This window comes from Podarcis melisellensis, assembly GCF_964234715.1.
Source record: "Podarcis melisellensis genome assembly, chromosome: 2".
Classification (NCBI taxonomy): Eukaryota; Metazoa; Chordata; class Lepidosauria; order Squamata; family Lacertidae; genus Podarcis; species Podarcis melisellensis.
In genome coordinates this window covers 50,516,513-50,535,513 of record NC_138529.1, presented here as the reverse complement: position 1 = coordinate 50,535,513, position 19,001 = coordinate 50,516,513, and the positions used below count along the sequence as shown (strand labels likewise).

Here is a 19,001-nt window from a genome sequence, read left to right as displayed (position 1 = left end):
CACCTTCCGAGTCCGTTCCACGGTCAAACAGCTTGTCCTAATGCTTAGTCAGAATCTCCTTTCTTATAATTTGAATTCCTTCAAACTTGTGGCAGCCCTAATGGTCAGGGGTCCCTTTACCTTTACTTATCATCATAGCATCTCTAAGTCTCTTTTCCAGGCTAAACATAACTCCCAAGAAGTTGATTTTCATTCTTAGGGTTTGTCTTAATTTGCAATTTATTTCATTGGGCCACTGTGGATTTTAGTTAGTAGGACAGTTTATCAATTTTTGCCCTACTATGTCCAAATTACAAAATGATGCAATCCTCACCCCTCAAATTAAAAACCCAAGTATTTAGCTTTCTTGTCCAGGTGCATCATTTTGGTTTCACTTTTCCCAGTTTTAGAATATATTTAGGCAGTGCAAATAATGGTAATAGAATCCCCAATGTCTGGTTACCAGAGGTATTTGCTGGCTCAAAGGCCCTTCTGTGAACACAAGGCACCAATTGGATTGCATGCGTGGAATTCTCCTGACACCCCCTTAACCTTCTATCATGTGTGTTGCTACAAGGTTTTCACTGAGCTATCCACCACAACCAAGATAATTCTCTAGCTAACTGCAGCTAGTAGAGCCTTCAACATGTAAGTGAAGGGGTTGTGGTTTTGCTGCTGTTGTTCCAGTATGTGTCAGTTTATGCTTGCTTATACTGAATTTCATTTGCCATTTTGCTGCCCATTCACTCTGGCTGGCTGGAAAGTTGTTTGGTATCCTGAATCACTTGGTATTCTCCCAAAACTTACAGCTCAACACTAACTCCACTCATATATGAGTAATTTATAAAGTGGGGGATCACACTGCTTCTCATTGTTATGAAAACTATCAATTTATTCCTCCCCATTGTTTCCTGCTGTTTAACCAAGAGGTTCCATGCAACCATTGTTTTTACTTGAGAACCTTTGTTATAAGCCTTCTTTACACCCTCCAGGGCCAGGCCTACTGACAAATGATTTTTAAAGGTAACAATACTTTTAATTTATATAACTGAATACCTATTATAATCTGTCTCAAGCATGCAGATCCCTTCCTCAATAAGACCAGTTTTTCTATATGCTTAATAACTCTAATAGGCACCATTTAATTCAGAATTGCTGCTGGGCCAAAAAGCCTGTAATTTATTAGCTTCTCCCTAGACTGAACCATTGGACTCCGCATGAGTGTTCCTGCTTTTTTATTGTAGTGGTAAGCTGTATTCTTTTTTAAATAATCCCTTTTTGCATTTAATTGGACTTAGAGCTTGCATGTGACCACAGCTATTTGATTGTTTCAGATGTTCTTAATGAGAAATATGATTCAGGCATAACTATCCGTTCAACATTTTCTGCAGTGGCAGAAAAGGCAAGATCAAAACAGATGCTGAGTAAAACTTGAATTCCCTGCCAAGGAAAATCTGCTAGATATCTTGTTCCATAATTCCTGCTGGCAGAGGAAGGCCAGTTCTTACCTAATGCTGTTGCTGTCTCTGTCTTATGTTAAGATACAAAATGAGAACACTTGCAGGTTAGATTTTATTGAAACTTTAATGGGTTTCACAAAAGAGTCCATTTTACTCTTGCATCTTCTCAATTGTTTCCTCCTTGTACTTTCCTTTCTCTTTGCCAACTTGGCGAGACTTTGCTTTACGTTCCAATATTTTCTTACGATCCTTGTCCAGCTTTAGTTTTGTAATCACCACCTAGGGAGTCAAAAGAAACATTTTATTAAAATATTTATATCCATCTTTCTGCTCAAAAAACTTGTCAATACAACTCAGAGAACAAAAACAAAGCAAGTATGAAAAATAAAACTTTTCCCCCAAATCTATCAAGTCTACAGTAGAACAACTCAAGAACAAAAATAAATAAGCAGCCAGTGTCTTCAGTGAGGGAATTTCACAAACAGGACACCAGCGCAGCAAAGTCTCTCTTCTGAGTGCTTTGATTTGTAACTAACTAGAAAACAGGGACTGTTAAATGAAAATTGCTGAATGGCATTAACAACCTAGCTACCATACATTAATTCCACTCCCAAGTGGCAAGTGTGATCCTTAAAGGAAATGCAACCTATTCCTAAGAGGCCAAACACCACTTCTCTTGTTCATGGAACCACCCTATACGACCAATTGTCTGGATTGACCCTCAATTTATTAGTCCTTAGCCGACCATTACTGACACCAGACACTTGGGCAGAATGTTCACTGTCACTCCTGAATTTGATGGAAAGGAGAAAAGGGTTGAATAATTTCAGTATTATGACAACTCATGCAAAGTTATGACAGTCACAATGTGCATCTGAAACTCAATTAATGTCACTTGGGAGTTTGAAAGTGGACTGGGGGAACCCATAAGCACTTCCAAAGTTACAATTTGGAACAGTCACTCCAGCTCTAAACTCAAGCAAAGGACTGGGCCTTTTGTTTGTCATATTATGCTTGAAACATCTAAAGAACCACAACAAAACTCAGGGTGATATCCCACCCTACCCATTCCCTAATTCCAATGTTAAGAACAAAGCTAGGGCTTATCACTACCTCTACGGCAAGTATGGTGAGCAGAATTATGCACTATGGTTATTGTAAAACAAAGAACATGGCTTAAAAATGAAATCTCCTGAGCACTGAAGCAAAGCAACAACATTAAGAAGAAATGTTGGTTTTTAAAGGCAATTGTACTAAATAGGGAGCAAGCCAATTATCTGGTGATATCAGCATTAGGCTCCCAGGAATATCTGACCAAAAAGGCAGTCAGTAGACAGTATGTGACCAGACAACCAGTGTAACAATGTACAACCAATAACCAGCAAAACCGTCAGGGATTAATAAGGGTTAATTTAGCAGAGGCCCAAACAATCCCTGAAAAATGAACCACCTTGTCTGAGAGCACACCCATCACAAGCATCCCATTCTCAACCTGCAGAAGCCAGAATTTATCCAAGCAACAGTAACATAATGGCCTCAGGTAACATTTGGTTATTATGCACAAATACCCTAATTGGTGCTCGGGATTAGCTTCATCCCACCACTCAGATGCAGATGATATTTTTCCATCTAATTTGATTAGAGTAATAACAGTACTGATACCTAAGCAGTAAAAACAGTAGCAAGCATTGTTTCTGGTCTAATGACCCAGTATAAAAGTTCTGATAGTTCATCCTCAAGTGTCTACAAATTGGAGGTATGCAAGTACTGCTTATCCTTACTTGATATGGGCAATTTTAATAGTATTTTGAGGTATTCTCAGAAAAAATACAAGCTTCTTCCAATAATTTTCCATCTTGGTGGTAGTTCCTCTACCACCTCCAGCTTTCTAGTCTGACAGTATCATGGGCCAGGCTCATCAAGCTGCATGGTGGAGGGAGATGGGAGAGAGGAGGGAAAATGGCAGCCAAGAGGATTTGCTTCAGAGTATGTTTGAACTCTCTACTTCCGAAAAATTATAGGAACTCTAACAATTATTCATTTTTATTCCTTCTACTAGATGAGTCACAGAGGAAACAGTTTGGGGCTTTAATCTCAAAGGGTTTTTTCCTTCTCTCCCCCACACTGTCCAACCTTGCAACCTGGTAAATTTGCAAATGTGGAAAGAAGGAAGTGGAAGGAAACTGAAAAATGGGAGGGCTGGTCTGAGTTTTATGACAGAGGCCAAATTTCAGAACTAGGAGAGCTCATTTAATAGCTTCTGTATTACTGGGTAGAAAGCAATATTCATGCGAGAAAACATCTGGAAGACTTACCTACTTCACTTTACAGCATGAAAGAATACCAGCACACAGTAACAGGGCACTAATGTCAGCTTTCTGCTATGTACTAGTCTCAGTTTAAATTTTCTCAAAATAAATCCTACTCTTACTGGCATAACATACATAGAGTTAATCTTGTTTCTGAGCAAGAAGACGCTTCAGCCAAGATACAATATATGGTGGCTGCTTTGAGTAAGGCCTGCAAAGGATAACATTTGTAACCCACCTAAGTTAGGCCCAATGTCACTCAACTGAGCTTCCCAGTCCCTAGCCCACTGGCTCAATATACCACAACAACTTGTATGTAAATTGTTGCAAGGCCTTAAAACTTCATTCAACATGATGTAAAGTGTCTTATTGCCAAGAGAACAATGCACATATGTCTCACTTTTTTCCTTATTAATTCCCCCCCCCCAAAGTATTTCACCAAGGCATGTTAAACATGCCAACTTTTTCTTAGAAAAAAATTAATTTCATGCCTGACAAGCATAATGATACATCCCACAAGCCTTGATCACCACCATATTTCTGACAACGAAACTGATTTCACATTCCAAAAGTGGAATGCAGACAATAAGCATGACAATGTCCTCATTGTCTGTATTTTTCCCATGTATTTGGGGGAACGAAAGCAGCTCTTCACTAACTCTCCATCAAGCACAGGAAGAAAGATTTCCAAGGTACACACTGCCCATGTAACAAAGTGTTTTAGATGTTAAAATCAGCACTTCAAATTATGGCAACAGAAACCAGTAAAATCCCTGCACCACTGATATAAATGTATAGATGATAGCTACTTATTTTATCAAAGCACCATGGCCAAGGCCATCAGTGCCCTTCCAGGCAATATGGCCTTCCAACAATCACTCTCTCAAATCTTGTCTGAATTCAATGCTATAACAGACCCAACAGCATCCAGTCTCTCATCGTGGAATCTGAATGAGATGAAAAAAAGTGAACTTCTTTAATGCCATTGCTATGGAAGAACAAGCATTGGCACAATGATGGCACAATTTGCACTTTCCCAAATCTTAGGGAAAATGGAATCAATCAGTTAAAATATTCCAAGAACAGCGTATCTGGAGTGAGTTCATGCAGTCCCTGCCCACACAAGAATCAGGAGGTATTCTGTCATGCAGAAACAGAGCAGACTAGACTGGATTGTGTGACTGCTATGGAAGTTCTGCTTTTGCCCCAGATGCACCTCCTTCTCATCGGCACTACTCTTTGGAGCAATCAACAATCCCAATCCGTAAATATTGAGAAAGCCCAGCAATTACCAGGAGTTTCAAGAGGAACAGTTAACATGCTTTTATTTGTTCTAAACATATGTTCAACATATTAACAAGAGCAAACTTGAAGAGCCAGAAAGTCTTAAGTTCCAAAACTTCCACACAACCCCCAATCAGCACTGCTAGAAGTTCAAAACCAATCTGCTGAAGCTGGTTTTCATCCTACACTACTTGTGTCTTTCCTGGTTTAGCATATACTAGACAATCCTTGATATATGCCTGCTTTATATTATGCCTCTGGATATGCTCTAATAAGCTTCATTAATCTGACTGAAATTTATACTTTCTATAATTAGTTATCAAAATTCTACTATCCCAGTAACTTTGTAAAGTTTGTAACTTAGGCTAGGTCAGATGCCTTATTCTCTCAATTATGATTTTCTATTTTTTCATAACGCTAAAGACGTCAACATTATAATCACTAAATGAAGTACAGTTGTACCTTGGAAGTTGAACAGAATCTGTTCCGCAAGTCCGTTCGACTTCCAAAATGTTTGAAAACCAAAGCACAGCTTCTGATTGAGTGCAGGAACCTCCTGCGGCCAATTGGAAGCCGCACAAACCCCGATGGATGTTAAGCTTCCAAAAATAGTTCACAAACCGGAACAGTCACTTCAGGATTTGCGAGATTCAGGAGGCAAAACGTTCAGGAACTAAACTGTTCAACTTCCAAGGTATGACTGTATATATTAAGAGCTGTAAAGTGACAGCTACTTTTCTATGGATTACATTCTTTAACCACCACATATGAAAGTTTTAGTTTTTTGAAAAAGATCCTTGGATTGTTCCAAGTTTTGGTCTGCTGACATGCCTCTTTTTCTTGATGATCATGCATGCTGTTGGGGAAACAAGAGTTCTGATTGCAGAACTACTGTATTTTTCGCCCTATAGGGCGCATCTAGTTTTTTTGGGGGGGGGGATAGGGGGGGGGGAAAATCCCCCCCAGGTGCGGGGCTGGGGAAGCCCGAGCTTCCCCCGACCCCAGAACAAGCTGCTATCCGCAAGCCTGGGGAGCCCGGCAGGAACTCCCGCCGGGCTCCCCAGGCTTGCAGATATCTGCCCGAAGTCCGGGGTGCGCTGCTGAGCGCACCCCAGGCTTTGAGATGCAGGCTGCTATCCGCAAGCCTAGGAAGCATGGCGGGAACTCCCGCCGGGCTCCCAGGGCTTGCGGATATCTTCCTGAAGCCTGGAGAGCGAGAGGGGTCGGTGCGCACCGACCCCTCTCGCTCTCCAGACTTCAGCAAAAGCCTGCATTCGCCCCATAGGACGCACACACATTTCCCCTTCATTTTTGGAGGGGAAAAAGTGTGTCCTATAGGGCGAAAAATACGGTAAGTAACGCCAGTTATCTACAGCTACCAGGATTGCACTCTATTTAACAGAATAATTCAAGAAACATGAGCATTTCACTTGCATACCATCTCAGCCAAGATTACCTTGCTAGGGTGAATGCCGACATGTACAGTTGTGCCATTGGCTTTCTCACGCTGTACACGTTCAATGTAGATGACATACTTCTTTCTGTATACCTGGACTACCTTGCCGATCTGCTGCCCTTTGTAATGACCCCGGACGACCTACAAATACAAAAAATATTTAACATTCTCAGGTATCATTGTTATACACGGTATCATAATCACCTTTCTACAGCAGAGAACCTCATGCACTAAGCATTGGATTAAATAAAGAGTAAAGACTTTCTCTTACACAGGCCAGGCAGGAAACTAGATGCAGGGACAATAAGACTGATACAATATTAAATATTTATATGTTAAAAAGTTTTTATTGCAAGCACCCACAGTACATTGCTAATCTGAAAACTGAATTTGTTTTTTCACTCGAACAGAAATAAATCTGCACACCAAAAAAAGCACCATTTCCAGCCATTTGCTGGAAGGCAATCTTAAAACCTTCATTGACTTGCTTGTGCATTACTCCCAGTGTTCCAGCGATTCCTCCCATTCCTATGAGGATAAAGTTGTCGTAACTGACCTTCATCCCAAAGACAAGGAGACAGCTTGGACGATTAAGATGCCTTTCACGCTCTGCTCTTTTCCCATAGCACAATGCTACTATGTTAATTTTCTTCTCCTGAGGGTTCACTTCAGACCACAGTTCAAGATTGTAAAAACCAGACATTGGGATTGTACCATGGGAACACAGCCACCTTCCTCTTCCTGATGTTGGCTAATTTCCCTCTTCCTGGTTGCAAGTAGCAAGTCCACTATGATATCCAAATCTGGCAAACTACGGCTGGCACAATCAATAAATGCTAACAAATTCTAGTTTGAAGTTTGTTTGCATACCAGTTTCCAATTCTGGTTTTCACTAAGCACTGTTTGACCTATTCGGACATCACTACAAACCAGGAAAAAGCGGTAGGAAGAGTGCAGAAATTTGTTTGCATGACATGACTCTTACACAATTTTAATTGATTGAAATTAAAGGGCTTTGATAGTATGGCAATCAGCCAAACCACACTTGATCTGAAAGGCCAGACACACTTGCTGTTTTTGCTTCCACACACTGGCATAAAACAGCTTCTTATGCGGGACAGCACCCACACATTGCATTAAAGGTGACCACCTAAAATTGCTGCTTGAGTGAATGGGGCCTGATCTCCATGCAGTTCAGAATTTGGTATTTGATGCATAAGGAAGCCCACAAAATGTTGCTTAGAAATTGATTTCAAAACTAACCATTTACCTCGCTGACGTCTATTGCCTTTATTAGTTGAAAACAAAACCATTATTCTTCGCAGAAGAAATCAATAACTCAAAACACATACTTGGACTTCGTCATCCTTTCGGATGGGCATAGAACGGACATTGTATTTCTGCCTCAACTCCTTGGAAAGGGGAGAAGACATGATCTTCCTGCGAATGTGAGATGGCGCATTGAAGTGCCGTTTGCGGTTCTTGCTGCGGTCTGAGGTCACAAACGGATTGAACTTCATTTTGACTAGAGGAGGAAAAAAATATGCACAGTATTTAGCAAAAAAATGTAATAATTAGAAAGGAGCGCCCCCAAACTAAAAAACATGTTAGCAGCCAAGGTCTCAAAGATACTTTTGCACTTTGGCTATATCCTGAGAAAGTTAAGACAAGCAAGTCTGAGACATTTGGAGCTGTGAGCAGGGTTGTGAGCCTGACACTGGAATGTCAGGCTTACAAGACATATATAAAGCTCAGTTATAACTTGGACTCTATTGATGTCCTGTAAAATGTTTCTTTCACAGCACTGGAGTTATAAGCTTTCAGCGCAATATTTCTTAAGGCCCATATAATAATTTATTTGGTATAGCAGCATTCTGGCTTAGTCATTATTGACTATATTCTGGCCACGATAAATCAATGTCTGCTCTACTAATATATTCACGCTCATGCAATAAAAGTTCAAGTTGCTCAGCTGAACTGAAAACCAGCAGCAATGTGTTATCAGGAGAAATAATCCTTGCTATGTTCAGTGTGCATTATGCCCAAAAAAGTGTGCATAGGATTTTTAACGGTGGCAGCTACAACACTAAAATAATTGGGACAAGCAGCAGACTCCCAAGAGACGGGGATGGAGTAAAATTAAACATCTCAATACCCCAGTAAAACGCTGAGAGAACATAAGCAGTAGTATGGAAAGTCAGGCTCAAAGACACACACGGAACAGCTTTATCAGGTTGGATCAGCAGTTAGGTAATTTGTGATCCTACAGACGTTGGATTCCAACTTCCATCAGCCTGACGCTGGGAGATATGGCTCCGCGTTATGCGGAAAGGGAAAGCATCCAGACACTCCAACTCGTACTACTGGATATAGGAAGCCGCGCAACAGATGAAAAGCACTCTGAGTCCCACGTCTACGTCCTCATAACCTGGGAATGCGCTCCAACGTCAGGCCTTCTATCCACTTTCTCCCTCCCATCCCCTCCTCAGACAGCACTTCCACCGGAGAGCATTATGGGGCGAAGTGCACCACTGTCAGGCATTCCCAGGCCCCAAACCGGCCACGGAAAGAGGTGAGCAGATCCGACGGAGTAACCGGTTCCTCCCGCCTCAAATATAGGAACCACCGCGACGCCCCCTCCACCCCGCATGCTCCCCGGTAAACTGCAACGGGGTCTCGGCCGTCAGTGGGCCGATGATAACAGATTACGATCCTCCTTCCATTCTTACCCGCTGCTGCCTCGGCTATGGCCGCCCGGAAAGAGAGGTTGATTCTACTTCCGCCGGTGCTGGTGAGACCTCAGCTCTCGCGAGAACGCCACCCGCTTCCGAGAAACGTCGACGGGACGGAAGCGCAGGAGGAACGGCCAGCGCCCCCGCGCGCCCTTCGGAGGAAACTGCAGCAGGAGCTGATGCTGGGCGCTGCTTGGTTTGACTGCCTCGCCTCGAGCGAGCGGAGCTTTGCAGTCCGGAGAAGAAGCGAGGCGCGCGGAGGGAGAGCCTCAAGTCCGCTGCTGTAGGGAATGCGAGGGCTGTCCCGCTCCTGGGCTGGGCCCTCTTTCCGCCAGGGGACACAAAACTAGTGAGACCAGCGGATAAATGTCCCGCCAGCAGCGTGGCGTATTCGTATACGCTCTGCGCTCGCTTTGATTTCTAAACATTTTGTTCTCTTGCCATCTTTATACACTTTCAAAGGAGCCTCACACCTCGCCCGTGGTTGCTGTCCTCGCAGCTACGAGATGGCCAGATGCAAAAAGAGAACAAAAGCTCCTTCCCATTTAAGTAAGTCTGCAGGGAAGGGGAGATTTCAGCCTCCACAGCTTGCAATGAGAAAGTACACCTACTAGTAGTATTGCCTCTTCTGCACAACTATTGGAGGGGCAGGCAGGAGCCCTTGCCCTCTTTCTGCATCTGGACAGCCTGTGATGAATTTGGTTCCAGCAGGTCCTCACACAGGTCCAGGGCTCTTCTGGTCTTGAGATCCGTAGCCACAATTAAAAAAGGATTGCTGTGGTTTTATACTGTTTCTCCATAACTGTATTTACACTAGTCCATCATCCTCCACAGTTGGAGGCAGCAATCCTCCAAATACCAGTTGCTGGAAAGCTCGGGAGGGGAAAGTGCTCTTGTGCTCATGTCTGGCCCAGTCGTTTCCCCACTGGCATGGTCAGGATGCTGGACTAGATGTGTCATTGGCCTGATCCAGCAGGCTCTTCTTATGTCCTGATCATTGCACTGTAAACATTGGCTGGATCAACAGGCATGGACAGGGAAGGACAGTGGGGCAGGAAGAAGGGGGCTCATATCTGTAATAAATGACGGGGGTGGGGGGAGAAGGCTCTTTCCATGCGTAGCAATTTTAGGCCTCTGGTGAGAGCAGAAGAGACTTCAAGGGGTTGGTGGAATTGGGGGTGGGGGAGGTTTAAAAGTGGCATTTGGATGAAAAGTGGTACAGTACTCTTTCCTCCTCAGAAAAACCCAACCTCATATTCATGTAAGAAAGGCACAGGGAGACAGAAATGAACACTCATGTATTATTTTCAATTAGATTTTTGCAAATGGAAAAAAATGTATAAAATCCATCCAAATATTAAACAAGATACAGGAAGTTACAAGATCCAGTTTTACACCAATATAACAAATCATTTCGTAAGAAAGATAGGGGGAATTCTAAAGATGTTTTATCAACATTGTAAAAGCATGAAGGATTCAAAATCAGTGAAGAAAGGGCTGTTGGGGGGGGGGGAATCAGTGAGAATTTCAATCAGAGAAAAGTTGCTATCTTTCCAACACCATAGCAGAGTGAAATTTTCACACAGACATACTAGGCAGATGAAGGCTGTAGTCCCAGGGGTGGGGGGATATAACCTGTGGCCTTCCAGATGGACTTTTGTCAGCTCCACCCACTATAGAGGTGTGTGGGACCTGTGACAAATCACAATGTGGGGCCCCTCGTTGCCCTCACCTTGCCCCTTTTCCTCTTCCTGGTGATGGTGGCCATGGCAGCCCCTCTCCTGGCTTACTTTTTGTTGTGGTTGTGGTGCCACCACACTGAAAGCAACAGCAGCAACAGCGGTAAGGCTCTCCCAGCTCCTTGCCTCCCCTCTAGGAAGGGAGGATGTGAAGAGCCTTGGCAGGTTGACAGGAGGGCTGGCCAGGTGGCAGTGCTGCTAGCCATGGCTGCCAATCCCAGATGCATCCCCCACCAAATGGCATGGCCTGGGTCAGGCTCCCTCCCCACCACCAAAGAGATGGCTAGTGGTTAGGGATGATGTGAGTTGTAGCCAAATAACACCTGGAGGGTCAAAGATTCACCATCCCTGCTGTAATTCTGTATCCTTTTACCTAGAAGTAAACTCCATAAAATTCAATTAGATTTACTTCCAAGTAAATATGTGCAGAATTGTGCCATTTAGTCACAATGTATTGATTTGACACTTCCACGTTTTTCAAAGATCACCCTTAAAAGATCACACATTATTCCAGCAACAAAATACCCTCCCCCAAATTATAACATGGAAATTCTTAGTGTTTATTTTAAGAAGTGCAGCAAAACCTAGAGAACACACAACCAATGTGCATTCATATCTAGGTGATATAAAATGTACAAAGCATGCAACTAATTATCACTTGATTCATATATCAAAGGACTATTTGAGGTCTATTGAAATTATAGATCTTGCTGTAGTTCTCAATGTCAACAGCATATTAAAAACTACTGCTAGCAGTATTTCTGCCTTTCCCCCAATCATTGCAGGCACACACAAACAATTGTTTTATACTTAAGTTTGAAATGCACCTGTAGAAAACATCTGTGCTGCAACCTTGTCTCATTTTTTACAGGGCTGTTCCTATCCTCCTTGGCAAATGTTGGCAATCTAAAATAATTTTAAAGATAAGCAAACAATTGAAAAATATGTACAAGGATTTGGATTCCACATACTGAGGGCCAAGTCCTATGCTCTTGGCATTTGTGTCTTTCAAAATTATGCTCATCCATCCAGGTTACTGGAGTGTCTCATTCTCTCCTCTTTCAATCCAGACATTCTAACCTGGTGGGGTAGTAAATGCTTCAAAAGGCAGAAGGAAGTAACAAAAAAATGCAGCAATAGATACCGATAATCATCTTCTGCTGCATATTGCAGTTCTCAATTCATTCGTTCTGCTTTTGCCCTGCTGCCTTATGCCATCTATAAATGCTAACACTGTTCAGTTTCTGAAAAGAAGAGAAACCATTTTAACATCCCAGAAGATTAATAGAAATAGATCATTCTATTTTACTGTTGTTCAGAATGATCTCAGTATCCAGGCTGGGGCTTTTCATGCACAATTTTTGTCAAAGACAACATGATTGTCCATTTTGATTGAAAAGAAAAATCTACTTTGCATAATTAGTTTTCGCCTTGACCAGCACCTGTGAGAATTTAAAAATAATTATACTAGTCAGATCCATAGGATTTGGTTTTACAACAAAAATCATTTTCAGAGGATGTAGTGTAGGAAGCCCCACCCACCTGTCAATGCTGCCATCTTTCAAGACACACAGATTGCAATCTGAACCTTACATTTTGATGGCTGGCAGAGTAGCGGGAGAGGGCTAGAATGCTGCATAGATTCCTCACCAGTGGCTTTTGCCAGCAGAGAGGAGTGTTGCTGGGGGGTGGGGGCTCTGCCATAGCTGAGTTCCAAGCTATGCCAGGCAGATGGTCATCTCCCACTGAGAGTACTTTCGATTGCAGTAGGGCATAGAAAGCCCCAAAGGTGTGTTTCAGGGCTGGTAGACCTTTGGATGTAACACCGGGTGGGTCCTCTGCTCCATACCTCCCCGGCCCCTTGTTAGGATTGCTCTACTAGATTTGTTTGCTCTTTGACAAAGTCTTCAATTAACTAATTAAAGTGGCATGTACCAATGGAAAACGATACAAAGGAGGAAAATGGATAGCAGTGACGTTTTTATTCTTTGCTTCTTCTCACAGGACCTGGAGGAGAGTCGCTTTGTTACTGCATCTTCCCTAGCTGGATCTTCTTCCAGGCTTCAGAGGCAGTGAAAATACAGGAATCAAGAATCCCAGCCACTGTGAAGGTTCCTCCAACGATGGCACAAATCTGACATGTTGAAAGAAACAAAAAAACGGGTTGGTGTAAGGAAGATCAAGTTGGTCCTCAAGCGTACAGAGGTCCTCCTTGGTTTCCATTTAGCTATTTTCAGGCAGCCTATAGAATCGTAGAACTGTAGAGTTGGAAGGCACCACGAGGGTCATCTAGTCCAACTGCCTGCAATGCAGGAGCCTTTTGCCCAACGTGGGTCTCAAACCCACAACCCTGAGATTAACAGTCTCATGCTCTACTGACTGAGCTAGGAAGCTAAGTGTAGGATCATTCAGAGAGCTGGGCAATAAGTAGAACCCCGTTTCCCACATTCAGATCCACAGCCTATTCATAAATACCATGACCAAAAAAAAGGTGACCTTGTTATTAGTTATCACACCCCTAAACAAATCCTCACTATTCTTGGCTCAATCCTCCGTTTTCTACCCTTTAACTTTTGTCATAAGAACGTAAGGTGAACCTGCTGGATCAGACAAAATGGCCCACCTAGTCCACCATGGGGTGTTGGGGAGGGGTAGTACCTCTGGTGGGGGGCACTTTTGGCTCCTAGAAACTGCCCTAGGAACAGCATTTGGAGAATGAATTCACTATTAGTATATTGGATGTGGTTTCGACGGGTGTGCTGATCCTATGATGAATTTCTTTCCTGGTTCTCGCCCAGGGTCCAACAAACTCTCACAAACGTCTTACAATGAGAAGAGTTCATGGAAACAGCGGACATCACCCTAGTCTCTCCCTTTCAAGACTTGCTTTCTATGAGCAGGCCCAAGGTGGATGGTACTTCCTCAGGCCAGCCACAGCTGTGTCCCATTCAGCTGCACTCTCCACACACAGTTTCAGGTACAGCAAGTTTGTTGAGTTTCCCAGGGGATGGGGAAAGTGCACCCCACCCCCACTCACAGCTCTTTCTTCACCCTCTGCCCTCTCCTCCTCCAGCTTGTGAGCTTAATCACCACTCTGTGGCTTCTTCTGCACACTGAACCCCCATATCTTCTTAACTTCCTTATCAGTTATCTGTTTCTAGTGTGCACAGCACCATACAGTCCTTATCTCAAGCACCTTCATAGCAGATTGATGTTGGGAATTTTTTCAGATTTCCCAAATGGGGAAATGATTATGTTTCAAGGCAAATCCAACACTTCAGCCACTATATTTAACAGAGGGCGAAGGTGAGTCTCCCTGTGGACCTCAGCAACTCTTACCATCCCTTGGCCATGTTGGCTATGGCCAATGGGAGATACCCACAGTTCCCCGCCCCGGACAAGTGAGATTTAAAATGGATAAGTAGCAAAATATAAGCAGGGTTCATCCAGGTGAGAAAAAAGTTCAAGAAATTCTCAAAATAAAGAAACAGGAAGTCAAGGATCATGTTCTAGGGACAGTAAAACTCAAGAAGAATAGACTTTGGACAGATGGGAAACAAGACATTCAGGAAGGAATTACTCCTTTGAGACTGCAATCCTGTGCACATTACCTGAAAGTAAGTCCCAATGAACTTAATAGGAGGAGATAGTATAGGACTGGGCTGTAAAGCAGATCAATAAAATGAGCTGTAAACCTTTCACAGAGGGGAAGCCAAGTCCCCTTGTCACCACATAGATCTATTAGCATGTGACACAGGGGACAGCAGCCAAAGAGAACAGTGGCCAAGTTTGAAATGGAATTAGGAAGCATGAGTAAACAGGACTTTAATAGCAAGCAGCAGCGAGGGAGGGATTGCTCCTTTCTATGTGTATTTTTAACTTAGGCATATGTGTCCAATGAGCCCAGCAAAATGGGAAGATGTTTCAGATACAGAAAGTCTTGGTAAATTTATTTTCCGCAGCACAGCTGACATTCTCAGAACTGAAAACCACAAAAAAGGCAGAGGAAACCCCTGTACAACTGAATTTCTATTTTAAAAAAGAAATGGGTATAGCTTCCACCATCACTCCTCTGTTTCTGCTATTTCCCTTGCCCCCGCCCTGTTCTCCTCTTACAGTGATGCAAAGTTACTTTTCAGGGAGAATGACACCAGAATGAGTTGGGTAATTTCAATCCATGCGGATCAGCTGACACAAGACGTTTTATACCGCAAGTAGGGAGGAGGGAATGTACTTTTTGCATTGAGGGCAGGAAAATATGACTTCAGAGCAGCAAATACAAGAAGAAAAACACACACAGAGAAAAACATATTCATCTGTGCGGCTCTGCACCACTGATTACTTATGACTCACACATACCTGGCATCTGCTTAGTCTCTGCCTTCCCTGCATGCACTTATAAAAAAATCAAAGGTAGACGCATTCAGCAATTGAGAGAGGGGAAGGCAGAATCCTCCTCCTCCTCCTCCTTTAAGAGAAATAAAAACTCTCATCAAAGAGGCTAGGAATGAGGTTTTGTGGATGCACCCCCTTGGTCTAGACAGCTGTGCCCTGTTGGTTCCAGAAAATAAGGCATACAAGTGATGCATCTTTTAGTGCTTGGTGCTGAGCGCTCACTACTCAAAAGCACAGCAGATGGTCTCATCTTACCCATTTTGTACTTGGCTACACATATTTTGGTGGAATTTCCGGCCAGCAAGACTCATCCCTGCCATCTTTTAGACGTCTCCTTAAAAAACTTGTGTTATTCAGGCAGGCCTTTGCAATGTGAATTTACTTTTACCAACCAGTGTTTATTGATGTATTTACTGACGTTTTTATTTATCCAATTGTAATTTTGTATGCTGTATATCACCTTGCTGTGTTTTTATAAAAGCGTGGTCTATAAATGTTTTAATAAATAAAAATAAAATAAATCCAGAAGTAGTAGACAGCGGATAGGTGCTCTCTCATTCCTCTTATATATAGCCAGCAAATATGTGGGCACAACAACACTTTTGTTTAGTGGCGCTGTTCCTTCCCCAACTATTTTACTAACAGCTTTTGTGTGCGCCAAGACAAACCCTTTGTGTGCCTTAAGAACAATCATGGAAATTGTATCCAAAACAGCCAGTCCGCACATTTATGTCACTCCTACTATAAACAAATACACACAAAATGCCACAGAGCCGCACCCAGATGACCAGCCATACATGCACATCAACACGATTCCTCCTGACAGCCCTGCTTAAAGTTCCCACAGAGAGAGACACTAAAAAGGCCCATTCCCTTTTGAGGTAACAATAGGAAGTTTTACATTTCCAAACCTGGATAAATTCTCTCACGGCCTGGTAGGGTCTTTTCCCACCTATGCTCATGAGAACACATTTAAAAACACTTCAGTGTTTCTGTGACAGTTGTATGGGTGCAGCCTGGTAAACAAGCTACCCAACAAAAGGAACAGCAGGTGCTCCTTCCATGGGCCTCCTTTGTAGCTTTTAAGTAAGCATCTGCTGCTTAACAAGATTCAGGGTGCTTCTGAGGCCTGCCCCTCTTGACAATAACTCCAGCTGCCACAAGTGGATAATCTCTGGCTGGGCCAGAAGGCTGCAGCCTCTCCACAGCAATGACGGCTAGCCAGTCTCCAAGGCAACCATGATGCAGAAGGGCAAGCGGGCAGCGTTAGCAAAGACTGGGACAGCAGGAATGACGGCGGCCCAGAGAGCCATTGAGCTGGGCTGGATAACTACATCTTAATATACAACAGCCCCGCCTGCCCCACTCCAGTGTTCATTCTTAAAAAGATGGCTGGCGTCTCCAAATTGTGGAAGTGCGAAGCTTGTGTATACAAGGAATGAATATATCCTGATGGGCAATTTCTAGTAGCAATAGAAAAGGGCTGGTACCATCAAAACAAGGCACTTAATACCAGAGCCCAGACTGTGCAAGAGACAAGAGCTCTTCACCTGGATAAAGAACTGTGGTCGTCGAGTTTGGTATTATGGTTCTTTTCTGACCCTGTCACATGAGCTGCACTTGCATGCACACATATATAAGACGTGTCAGCTACGGAGAAATAGAGAACATGATGTAATGGAAACTTACTGTTGTGATGAACCTGTACAAGGGCTGTCGCCTTTCTGTGTATTTCACTGTGATAGGACTCAGGTCATAGCGAAACCAGATGGCTGGAATGATGCGGCCTGTATGGCTGTACGCTACGTACTCCTGAAAAAGATTCATATAAGGTAGAACTGAGTTATAGTCTCCATTTGGAGATGGTTTGGTGGTGTCAGCTGAGAACCAGTGGCTTGCCTAAGATTACCTAAGGCAGGGATGTGGAACCTTTTTTCTGTTGAGGGTTGTATTCCTTTTGGGATAATTTGTTGAGGGCAGAGCAGAATCTGGTGTTGGCCAGAGTAAAAAGAGGCTGGGGCATCTCATTTTTTATCTGTCACCCCTTTTCTCTCTCTGATTTTTCCCCCATTGCCACTCACATGAAATTAGTCAAAGAGTCATATGTGACCCTCAGGCAGCAAGTTGTCCACCCCTGACCTAAGGAGCTCATAGCAGAAATGAAATTTTAACTAGGGACTTTGTAGTTTACAGTATAGTCTCTTAGCCACTATGTTCCACTAGCTCATAATGGATTAGTGGTGGGACAAACGACCAGCTCATTGGACATTCCAAAATGTCTGCTCAAAATGGCCATTAATAAAAGGTAAAGGACAACATAATAAGGTTACTATCTTATACTAGAAGTAGAGAGAATCATGCCTGCCCCTCAAAAAGAACCCTCTGGCAAACATGAGACTACCTCGAGACTGGGAAGAAACAGTTTCATTTTTCCCCCGAATCCCATCCAATTGGGATAGATTCAAGCAACCTTTCTGCTCCTTCCTGAGCTTATATTTAGCAGCCGCCCCACTTGGATATTCATGCACACCCAGCCCACATTTGGAGACCTTGATGTATTAAAAAAAAAAGGATGAAAAATTATGAGCAGCTCAATATTCTGAAAACACATCACATCAAAATATACACCACATGTGGGTATCTATCCCAAGTTATTCAGGCTGGAATGAAAAGAGTAAGCACACTAAAAAGGTGTTAACCTCCTCCACTCGAAAACAAGCCATTTTGCTCCAGACCCTCAACCTTATATTGCCTTACTGCTTGAAAAGTTGGGAGCTGAGGAGTAAGTAATGGGAATAGAATATATACAACTCCCCTAAGATTCATGAACCCAACCATGCTTTAGGCATACGTCAGGGGTGGGGAACCTCTGCCTCCGCAGACAGCCGAACTACCATTTCCATCAGCCCTGGGAACTATGGCATGACCAGGAATGGTGGGAGTTGTAGTTCAGCAGCATCTGGAGAGCCCAAGGTTCCCTACACTGGCTATACAGGATTACCGACAGCAAACCAAGAAGTAGGAAATAGGTGAATCAGTCTGTTTCCAGTCTGTGTCTCTTTCACGGGTATCCACCTGTCAGTCCATTCTGTCCCATTCTGCGTTAATCACCTATGAAATAGCTACATGAAAATGCACATTCAAAGTGTAATTTTGAAACCTACTTTCTCTCCAAACATGCACTTCTAAAATATTTTCATTCCAAACAGGAAATCTATTTAGATACAGTGTATGTATTTTGATAAGCTTTTTGATCAGAGAACTGCATCTGGTGGATTACGAAGTTTCAACCTAGGAGTTGTGGATCAGATCAGATCAAATTCCTCAAGCATCCTTAGTATACAATGGCACCTCCGTTTCATTATCAGTTCTTTGCTTTTCCAGCAGGGGCTGCTATTGCACTCACTTCAAGCACAAGGAAGCACAACAAGTAAGAGCGACAGTGGAAATGGGACCTACAACAGAAGGCTCATCCAGTAGGGGGTGCTGCATCAAGCACTTTCTACCAAAGGATATACTACTGCATGCTTACCTTACTGGCTACAGTATACTGGTATGAGTACCGTTGCTTGCCACTCATGTCTTCATACACCGTGGGAACAATTTTCAATATATAATCATAGGATGCAAGGGCTGCGTGAACAAGA

The 19,001-nt window shown here is 43.1% G+C and overlaps 2 protein-coding genes across 2 annotated transcripts in view; both read right to left on the bottom strand.

The window, feature by feature from the left end:
* Positions 1 to 1,544: 1,544 nt before the first annotated feature.
* Positions 1,545 to 9,342, bottom strand: RPL26L1 (ribosomal protein L26 like 1). Its single transcript, XM_081900142.1, has 4 exons — positions 9,218 to 9,342; positions 7,841 to 8,013; positions 6,489 to 6,629; positions 1,545 to 1,718 (listed from the first exon to the last, which is right to left on the bottom strand). The coding sequence occupies exons 2-4, from the start codon at positions 8,006 to 8,008 to the stop codon at positions 1,590 to 1,592; spliced, it is 438 nt and encodes a 145-aa protein (XP_081756268.1). The 5' UTR covers positions 8,009 to 8,013; positions 9,218 to 9,342; the 3' UTR covers positions 1,545 to 1,589.
* A 3,584-nt stretch (positions 9,343 to 12,926) lies between these two features.
* ERGIC1 (endoplasmic reticulum-golgi intermediate compartment 1) overlaps positions 12,927 to 19,001 on the bottom strand; it is a 76,020-nt gene continuing 69,945 nt past the window's right edge. Inside the window, exons 8-10 of the mRNA XM_081900136.1 lie at positions 18,887 to 18,987; positions 17,044 to 17,166; positions 12,927 to 13,093 (exon numbers count right to left, since the gene is read on the bottom strand). Of these exons, the coding sequence (XP_081756262.1) occupies positions 12,986 to 13,093; positions 17,044 to 17,166; positions 18,887 to 18,987 (332 nt within the window). The 3' untranslated portion in view covers positions 12,927 to 12,985. The remainder of the gene's footprint in view (positions 13,094 to 17,043; positions 17,167 to 18,886; positions 18,988 to 19,001) is intronic.